Source organism: Leptosomus discolor, chromosome 1, assembly GCF_034619465.1.
Source record: "Leptosomus discolor isolate bLepDis1 chromosome 1, bLepDis1.hap2, whole genome shotgun sequence".
Taxonomy (NCBI): Eukaryota; Metazoa; Chordata; class Aves; order Leptosomiformes; family Leptosomidae; genus Leptosomus; species Leptosomus discolor.
The window spans coordinates 337,122-347,101 of NC_141391.1; the positions used below are offsets into that span (position 1 = coordinate 337,122).

Here is a 9,980-nt window from a genome sequence, read left to right on the forward strand (position 1 = left end):
TTGGCAGCCCTTCGCAGCCCTGCACAGGCCTGGTGGCAGCGGTGTTGCAGAAATCACCAGATTTAGGATGTTAGAAGTGTGTGTGTGTGTGTGTGTGTGTGTGTGTGTGTGTGTATGTCTTGGGGCTCGCAATCATAGAAACTCACCAGGCGGTTACAGGTTAAAAACTAGAGAAACTTGAAACCTGCTCAGAAATCCCCTTACTTTTCTCATCTTGATTTGAATATCAGGAATTTTAATTAGTGAATATTAATAGGAGAAACTAATGATTATGTTGGGAAAATGAGTCTCAAATGGAATAAATAATCAAGTATAAAATAAAATCTGTACTGCCAATGCTGCTGGCACACCCCTGTAAAGTCCCAGACCTGAGGTGTTCATTAACCGATGATCTGTTAGTGGTTAGAAACAAGGATAATGTGGTGTTGTCCAAGGTGTCTGCTAGACAGGATTTATTGTGGTACCCAGTGTGTGTAATCTTTGAATCATGACCAAAGCAGGTACGAGCCAAGAGCCTGCGAGCCAAGGACGTGTTCCCTGAACAACACGGTCAATTTGAGGAGTGGTCGAGACCTCCGGCTCACGGACCACCCACCCAAATTACACCCCCTACTCACAAGGGACCAACAGAAGATGACGACAGAGGCTGCGCGCTGATTTGCATCAGAAGCAAGGAAGGAAGAACCAATCATCGAGAGGATGATCATGAATATGTATGGATTTAATGTATAAATATCTGTTGACTGCAACGTGCAGGAGACATCTTGGGGAAGGACCCCACGTCCCCGGTGCGCACCGCTAATAAAGGACGTCTCTGCTGAGCTGACTGGGTGGGTGTGGAGGAGTTTTTCTGACCACTGCAGATCTGCCACGGCGGGAGGTGCAGAGCGAGGAAGAGGCTGTTTTGTCTCCAGGTTTCTGGAAGTGCGTGAACACGGGGAGCCAGGCGCCGCGTTCCTCAGGCACGTTGTCCCCGTCAGCTGTGAACCTGCCCTACTGGGGACACAGAGAAAGACCCTTAAATGCCAGAGCAGGTGCTGCCAGAGTGGGTCAGGGCACGGGAGCCCTCCTGGGGACCCCGTCCTGAGACTGAGGGGGGAAGGGGGGGCAAGTCTGGGGTGCAGCACCCGCAGTGAGCCGTCCCCCTGCCCAGCCTCTCGTCTCCCACCGCGCAGGATGCCTCTGTCCGTCTCTGCCGCCGGGTCACCGGGCTTTAATCAGGAAACAGTTCATAGGAGACGTCGACTTTTGTAGCTTCTTTACGAACTCCCCTGTTGCTGTAGACTCTGCAGTTCCTGCTGGGCAAGAAGTTTAACAATTATGTTCAGAACTGAGTGTAATTTGGCGTTGTTGAGGCCACAGTGAGGTGTCGCAGCTGAGGGAGCAGGTCAGCCGGTGGAGCTAAGGGCGGGAGGAGACCTTCCTTGTGCTGGATGGACCGTCCTGGTGGCACGCGGTGGTGGTAAAAGAAAAACTAAGCAAATTTCAGGGAGTGAGAAGAGGTTGTGTACTCCCTCGTTCCATCATTTGCCACACCAGATTTCAGAGGAATAATGGGAGGACTAAAACCCCTCCGTGTTTCACGTGAAATAATTTTACATGGCAGGGAAAAGGTATTCAGAGTACGGTGTAAAATGAGGTTACTCTTGCGCTTGATTGGAAATACTTTAGCTACTAAAACGTCTTGGAGAGCTGAAATAAATCACTGCCTGATGGTTTCTGGAATAAATATAATTCCCATTTACTGTTGGCAAGATGACGCTTTGCTGTTTAAAACTGTGGTTGGTTTAAGTACGTGACAGAGGATGTAAGTCAGGGTGTCATTCTTCTAGGGAAAAACCTGGAAAGAGAAACCTTCTTCCATATATACACGTGAATGTTTGAGACAGATTATACTCACTTAACTTAAAATATCTTTTCCTGAACTAGCCATTTCAGGCACCAGTGGAGGAAAATGAGCACTTCCAGGAGCTATTTGTCTCCTTCCACTGCAGACGGCGGCTCCGTCCGTGACCATGCCCTGTTTCTCCGCCCGCTCCCGGGGGATGGGGTGGTTCAGATGATGCCGTCCGCAGCCGGCTGAGCGAATCTGCTGCATTTACAGGCTGGTGGCCTCAGCCATTTCTGTTCGCTTGCCCCCGGTCCTGTCAGTGGAGTGGAAGAAGCAGAAAACCCACCCTGTGTGCGTCCCTGCTCCACCGCTCAGGCCAGAGAAGGCGGGGATGCTGGTGGACCTGCAGCCCCCCGGCACGGCTGGGCCCCCTCCAGGCAGGAGTGCGGGGCAATGGCTGCGTCGGACCAGGCCCCAGCCACGCGCAGCTGGTGGCTTGTCAAGGGACTGACTTCAGAGGCCCCACTTCGGGGGCCGGCCCTCGCTTCCACCCGTCCCCGACGCGCTGTTGGAAGCCCAGCCAGCTCCTAGGGGCCGTGCTGGACCCTTTCCAGCGGTTGTGCCGAGGCTTTCTGCCGCTGTTCCCCAGATGTTCACGCCCTTGCTCTCATTGTTGTAGGTGGAGGGAAGGCTCCGTTGTCCAAGGCGTGCATGCCTCCAAGAGGTGATGCTCTTTGGGCCTCGGACCCTGCAGCCGGTGCTGCCGGACTCTGCCTTGAAGGTCGCCGGCGTGCCGGCGGTGAGTCAGTTCATCAGGCGGCATCCCGCAAACGCCACGACAGAATCAGATAGCGTTGACGAGCAGGTATGGCGAGGGGCTGGCACGGAGAACTTGCCTCTCTGCCCTTCCCCTGCCTGGCTTGGCAGCCGAAACGCAAGTTTCCAGGGTGGAGACCTCTGGCTTGTGTTTGCCTCTGCTTTCATTTGATGCCACTCCTGATCAGCGTTTGCCTGACCTGATTTTTAAATCCCCAGAGACGCAGACTCCAGTCCTTCTGGAAGTTGTTCACCTCTGGATTTAACTTCCTAATGTTTTCCCAGTGTCTGATCCCAGCAATAAATACTGGGTTTCGTTCCTGGCCTCCCCCCAGGGACGGCAGCACCCGGGCCTGTTCACAGCAATCCGTCAGACGCTTGCAGGCTGTTGTCACTTCTCCTCCCTTCTAGACAGCAGAGAATTGCCGTGAAGAAGACAGGCTTACGAGATACCCGCGGTGGAGCCGGCAGCTCAGCCCCGGCAGCCCTGGCAGCTCTTTGGCGCTTGCTGCCCGGCGCACGGCGGCGCTGGGGCAAGGCGCTGGCAGCCTGGGCTCTGCTGCCGGGAGGGCAGGTCGCGCCTGCAGCCCCTGCCTGGCCCGGAGCTCCCCGCTGGCGTTGCGCTCAGCAAGCTGGACCCACCGTCGAGGCACATGGTGGCTCAGTTGTTCCCCCTGTTTTCTGGGTCCCTGGGATGCAGAGGACAAACCAGGCTCTTCTCTTCTCTGGTGCCTGCCCTTATGTATACAAGTTTTGGCAAGAATAAAACATTTTTAGCCTGCAGCTTTAATGTTTTTGTAGCATCCTCCTGAGTCACGTTATCCCTCACCAGCAGTAGAGACCTGAATTTTCAGCTTCCTCTTTAATTAGTGTGTGGCTAAAGAGTACCCCACCTTTTCTGAAAAATACCCTCTGATGTGAAATCTATCAAATCCCGTTTCCTCCCCATTTCTGACAGCTGAGAAGTGGAACAGCTCCTTCTCGGTCTGAGAGGCTTTGGGCCAGCTCTGTTCTGTGGAAACCACAGGGAGAGAAATGGAAAGGAAATTAAAAGCCATACGCTGATAAGATGAACCTGACAGGCGGGTTGGAAAGATCTCTGGCACTCGCAGGTGCCAAGACACGAGGCACAGTCTGACGGGAGAATGATTACCAGACCGGTGGACAGAAAACGGGGGGGGGGGGGGGGGGGAAAAGGGTGTGTGTTTCTGTCGCATGAGCCCTCCTCGAGATTTGTCCTGGGTCCTGCGAACACCGAGATTTTCTGGAGTGTTTGGACCATTCCCACAGAAACCAAGTTTCCTCGTGATGCTCTCAAAGGTCCATCATCCATCCTGTCCTCTCCCCAGCATCCGCCGCAGAGGCTCGGGCTGCCCTGCCCGGGCAAGGCTCATCCCCCGCGGCCGTGGCTCCACGCTGAGTTCCCAGGGATGCCTTGTCCCCGTCTGCAGGCTCCCTGCCCTTCGCACCGAGGGTCTTCTCCTGCCTGGCCCCGCTGCAGCAGCAAGGGCTGCCCGAGCCCCGATGCGGCACCAGGGTCCGTCCCCCTGGACTGGCATCGGCGCCCCCAGGGGCAGGGGCAGCCCCCAGACCTGGGGGTATTTGTGTGTCCTCCCTGCCCGTCTCAGCGGGCGCTGCAGGGGTCTGGCCTCCCTCTGAAATTGGGAACGACTGCCCTATTCCAGAGCAGATCCGCCCTCCTGAGCAAACGTACCGACAGGGACGTGGGCAGGAGCAGGGTGATCGCTGTTATTAATGGCACAAGCAGCACCCGAAAACTCGCTGGGTGTTTTCCAGGTGGGTAAAATCTGGAGATCCAGCAGCGAGGGCTCAGCACACGATGGGCTGGGCTGGGCAGATGGTCCTGACTTCTACACGACTGCTAAAAACCCAGCCAGGAGTCTCTTCTCTGCCTGCCGGTGTTGGTTGCGTACGATTTCTGAACCCGAGGCGCTACAGCACTGAAACAAAACAAGAAATCACTGAGTGGTGAACGTTTCACTGCAGGCCAAGTTATATAGAACTCATACTCCTTTGTCCCATCAAAAAACCCGACCAAACCCCAAAACAATTACTTTCAATTGTTTTGACTTGGTCCTGGGATGGAAAAAATAATTAAATTCATATGGTCCCACGTATCCAGAGCCTTTTTTCTGCTGCATTGACGGATCTCCAGCATGTCAGTTGCAGGAAACGCATTTTCAGATCAACTTTTCACGCTTTTTTGGTCATCTTCTGAACAGACCTCTGTCTGTTGTTTCAGGCTGGGTTGTTGTTTTTTTTTTGCCACCATCATGTACTTTAAAGATTATTTTGCAACAACAGTATGCTATGAATTATGCAATTGTGGCGTTTCTGTTTTTCCAGTTGCCGCCAGTTCAGACTAGCAGCTCAGTCTGGGTAGAAATCTCTGCAGCCTCCTCTGCTTTGCGACGCCGTCAAGGCAGCTTTGCGCTTGCAGCCACTCGTAGCCTCCGTTATTTGTAGATCATTGACCGCGGGCCGGCGTCAGGCAGGCAGAGGACCCCCTCCCACAGAGGCACATGGCAGCAGGAGCCAGGCGCACAGGCTGTTTTGGGAGGTTTCACTGCCATAACAAGGCAATTTTCACCCCGTGGGGGATAAAACACTCCTGGATGTCAGGGATGCTCCTCTGCAGCCTGGGAGCCCTGCCCCGGCAGCGCGCTGTGCCCGTCTCCTTCTCAAGTCAGGAGACGCAGGCGGTGCCCGGGCAGGGACCGAGTGAAAACACTTGCAATGCAAATGATGGAAAAGCAGGAAATATCGTGACTCACCTGGGAGTCTTAACTGCTGTTAATCTTTAATGCATTAGCAACTTAAACTTCCACAAGTCCACGGGCTGATGTTCCTTCTGAGACTCAGGAGGGAGAAGGATTACTATCATCAGCCCTCGGCAGCACAGACAGGGGTTGGCGCTCCCCTCCAGCTCTGCACTGATCAGGGCTGAGGTTCCTCGTTCCTCTCTGGGGCTGGCCCTCGGTGAGTCATTTTATATTAAACGCTGGTGTTTGGGGCAATGCTTTCTTGTTTGAAAAGAAGGGAAGGAAGTAAAGCAGCATGTGAGAGAAATGTATTTCCACATCACGAAGAAGCGGAGGTGTAAAGTCTGGCTGAACGGCTTTGAAAGCCACACGCAGTCAGGCATCGGCTGGCGTTGGTGCCTGGGAATGTTCCCAGGCTGATTTAATTTACAGTTACAGACCCAGCCTATCTTTGCTCACCTCCGCTGAATGACGTCGTTTTAAGAGTGGAGGAGGCAATTGGATAAATGTTTGTGATGAGCTGGAGGTGTTTTCTGTACTGACTGATGTTTTCAGTGGACCTTTGGTTCACAGAGGACAAGAATCCTTAATGGAAACGCTTAGAAATGCAAATGCATTAGATCCTGCAGTTTGACTTAAACCAGGCTGCGAGCAGGTCTGGAGAACAAAGGTTTAGCTTTGGCCCAAGTTGAACTAATTTTCTTGCATCCCAACCCTGGCCTAGGCTTCTTCTAGTGTATGATAGCGCATCCATGGGGGATGGGGTGGGGCTACAAACAGGGGCAAAATGGGGGGGAAGGCCCATGAAACCAGCAGTCCTGCAGCATTCCTTCTCCTCAAAGCCCTTCTCACGGCAACGGGTCCACAGAGGACTCTGCAGGCTTGGCTTGTTTGCCTTCGAATCTGCAAAAATACCCTCAGGCTGACCAGCCCTTTGTGGGACTGCGCTCCGTGTTCCGGCGGCTGCCCGGGCACTTTGGGAACGGGGAAAACTGAGGGAGGTTGTGCTCAGAGGTTGTGCTCAGAGGTTGTGCTCAGAGGTTGGGCTCAGATGCTGGCCGAGCATCAGTGCAGGAGTTTGCCCTTGGGGTATCTCTCCAGAGTGTTACATGACTTGGCTGCCCTGATGGCACGGGCTGCCTCGCATTTTGGGCCAGTGTTTCTTTGTCCAAAGATCATGCTGTGCAGCCCACCGTCTCTTTGCCCCTCTTTACGAAGGAGAGGAAAAGGAATGAAGGAAAAGGCCGGGAACCTGCCAGGTAAGAGAGTTGCTCCAGTGCGTTCAGAAAGTTGGGGCATGGGTTGAAAGTCCAGCCTAGCTCTCCCCTTTCCTCCTTGGTGTTTACCAGTGTTTCAGTCTCTGAAACCCCTTTGGGGTGGGGAAGAGGCACAAAAAGCACTTTGCAGTGTTTGCAGATGGTTGGGCATGTTGATACAGGTGGAAATACAGGGAGCAGCATGTCCAGCAGGAGCTTCAGGGGTGGTCACAACCTTCAGAGGTTGAGTTGAATGTCAGCCACATCCAAGACACTTACAGGGTTGGCGCTGGTTTTATTCCTATCTTACTAGTTTGTACACAGAGCTCTCAGAAATGAACTGGTCAGTGGTCTGAACAGAGCAAGACACTGTGTTATCTCATCTCCGTGAAGCAACACATGGCCCTAACAAAGACATGCAGTTTTCCAGGTGCACACAGATGTATAGCCCGCCGACAGCCACGAGGCAAGTGATCACGACTTTCATAAGCCTTTTTGGGATGGTGGATAAAGCGGAGACAGAAAAGGACCTGGCCTGTTTCGTGGTGCACATGGAGGGACAGAGAGGATGATTTTCTTGCAGACGCAGTTTGTAAGCGTCGATAGGAAGGAGTGAATAGACTCCCTTGTACGGCAAAACACGGCAGGTCAACCCCCGGGCCTCCAGAAATGGCTCAGGCTGGAAGGCAACTGCGAACAGGACGTTGCATGCACCGGTTCGTAGACATCTGTAGGAGGGCATGGGCTAACACCAGGCTCACCAGGTGTTATTTATCCCTTCTTTTTCTTTCACAGAGCAGAGCCAGGCTGACACTGAAGCACCATGTACGAGCTCAATGAAAGCAGCTTTGACCCTATCACCTTTGTCCTGACGGGCATCCCGGGCATGGAGGAGTCCCACATCTGGATCTCCGTCCCCTTCTGCCTGATGTACGTCACTGCGGTGTTCAGCAACTCTGTCCTTCTCTTTGTCATCATCACGGACAGGAGCCTGCATGAGCCCATGTACCTCTTCCTCTCTATGCTGGCTGTTTCTGACCTCATGCTTTCGACCACGACGGTGCCCAAAATGCTGGCGATCTTCTGGTTCAGTGCCAGGGAAATTTCCTTCGATGCCTGCATTACACAGATGTTCTTCACCCATTTCAGCTTCATCGTGGAATCGTCCGTTCTGCTGGCGATGGCGTTTGACCGGTACGTGGCCGTCTGCGACCCGCTGCGGTACTCTTCAATCTTAACCCCCTCAGTGATCGGGAAAATCGCTGTCACTGCCGTTGTCCGGGGGTTCTGCATCATGTTCCCACCCATCTTCCTCCTGAAGCGGCTGCCGTACTGTGGACACAACGTCATGCCCCACACCTACTGTGAGCACATGGGCATCGCCCGGCTGGCCTGCGCCGACATAAAAGCCAACGTCTGGTACGGGCTGACCACGGCTCTTCTCTCCTCCGGCCTGGACGTCGTGCTCATTGCCGTCTCTTACGCTCTGATCCTCAGGACGGTCTTTCGGCTTCCGTCCCCAGAGGCTCGCCTCAAAACCCTGAGCACCTGCGGCTCCCACCTCTGCGTGATCCTCATGTTCTACGTGCCTGCCTTTTTCTCCTTTCTCACACATCGCTTCGGCCACCACATCCCCAGTCACGTTCACATCCTCCTGGCCAACCTCTATGTCGTGGTCCCGCCGATGCTCAACCCCATCGTGTACGGGGTGAGGACCAGGCAGATCCGGGAGCGCGTCGTCCGCCTCTTCTGCCCCGCGGGGCAGTGCCCCTGCCCCGGCTGGGGGAGCAGGCGCTGAGTGCTGCCGGAGTGAAGGGGGATGCGGGACAGGGTCTGGAAAGCAGCACCAAGCGCTGCAGCACTTCTCACCCTGGAGGAACAGGTTTGCCCAAGAGGTTCCAGAGAAGCTGAGGGATTTCTGGGAACGTGGGTCATCAGCCCCTTCCCTGCTCCTGGCTTCTCCTAGAGATACTTCCCCTGCATGGTTTGTCTAGTGGAGACTGGGCAGAGTCCAGCTGAGGAGCACCAAGGCTCTTACATCTGCTGATTTACCGTCACCTACTGCTGCTCGTTTTGTTTGCTGTCCTACAGCTTCGTTTCTGTTTGTTCCTTCACCTGTTATCTCAGTGCCTAGACCGTGAACATCTCATCGGTCATCAGACCGGAGAATGGTACATGAACCATAGCTGGATGGGCAAAGTGCCCATCTGTGCCATTTATCATGGCACAGACAGAGTCATTACCGTAGAGTCATTAGGTTGGAATAGACCTCTGAGATCATCAAGTCCAGCCGTCGTGATGGTCTGTGCTCATGTCTTCATGGGCACAGCCTGCATTGCTGAGGGACGCTGGCACCTCTTGCTGCTGAAGTTGTTCAAATGCTGAAAAGCCCCGTGAGGTTGGGAAAGGCTTTACTGCCCTGTGTTTAAGGGAAATGTACCCCCCAAACCGTGGAGTCTAAAACTGAATTCAAGCCTCTAGAGTGGAGTGCAAAGGATCAATGGTCTCCTGCACATCCCACACGGACGCCTTCTGCCTTTGCAAGAACACCGTGCTGCTGAGCAGTGCTCAGCATGAAGTACAGAGCACCTCGAGATCCCTTTCTGCCCGTACGGCTCGCTGACTACCCACTGCTTTGTTGCTGTACCTTTGACTTACCCTTCAACACCAAAATAGCTTTGTTGAACGTTTTCTCGTTCCTCTTACTTGTGTATGCACCAGTGCATCGATAATACCTGATTCTACCTGAAGTCAGCAGCGATCTGCCCCAGACAGTTGTGGAAAGTGGTGCAAACATGAAGAACGAGCGCTAGGTATTGCTGGAGGAGCAGCAAGGACAGTTCTGTGCATCTGTATACAGCCTGAGTTCAACTTCGTCATCAATCTGACCAGCAAGAAGAGCCCTTTTCCTTACCTCTCCCTTCCTCAGCAGTGCAGGCTGTCAGAGTACACCCACCTGCTGCCTCCGCTTCGGCAAACCTCGTGAAGTGGCAGGGTCAGAAAGACGGGAGACTCTCATCGCGGTGCAGTGAACACCAGCACTGCTGGAGTGTCCCAGGTGCACATACAGACCCATGGGGAGAAGGGAGTGGAGACCTCAGGGGAAAGCTTGCCAGAATTGCAGGTCTCTGCTGGAAGGTCAGCGTGCTCTGCACCGTGTTTGAGGTGGGGTTTTGTTGTGCCGTTATAATACAGAGGACCGTGGAGACACCGATCCCGGCAGCCACAGTCCTGTCGGGAGTCCTCTGGTTTGTGCAGCCTGGACTACAGCAGGAACGGGCTGTTCCCACGGGG

At 54.0% G+C, this 9,980-nt stretch overlaps 1 protein-coding gene across 1 annotated transcript; it reads left to right on the top strand.

Moving 5' to 3' along the window:
• Nucleotides 1-7,509: 7,509 nt before the first annotated feature.
• On the top strand, nucleotides 7,510-8,484 carry LOC104354265 (olfactory receptor 52B2). Its single transcript, XM_009961133.2, has one exon. The coding sequence runs from the start codon at nucleotides 7,510-7,512 to the stop codon at nucleotides 8,482-8,484; it is 975 nt and encodes a 324-aa protein (XP_009959435.2).
• The last annotated feature ends 1,496 nt before the right edge of the window (nucleotides 8,485-9,980 follow it).

Bases quoted from the DNA above. Each gene is read 5' to 3' on its own strand.
- LOC104354265 (XM_009961133.2), top strand. From the start codon at position 7,510: ATGTACGAGCTCAATGAAAGCAGCTTTGACCCTATCACCTTTGTCCTG.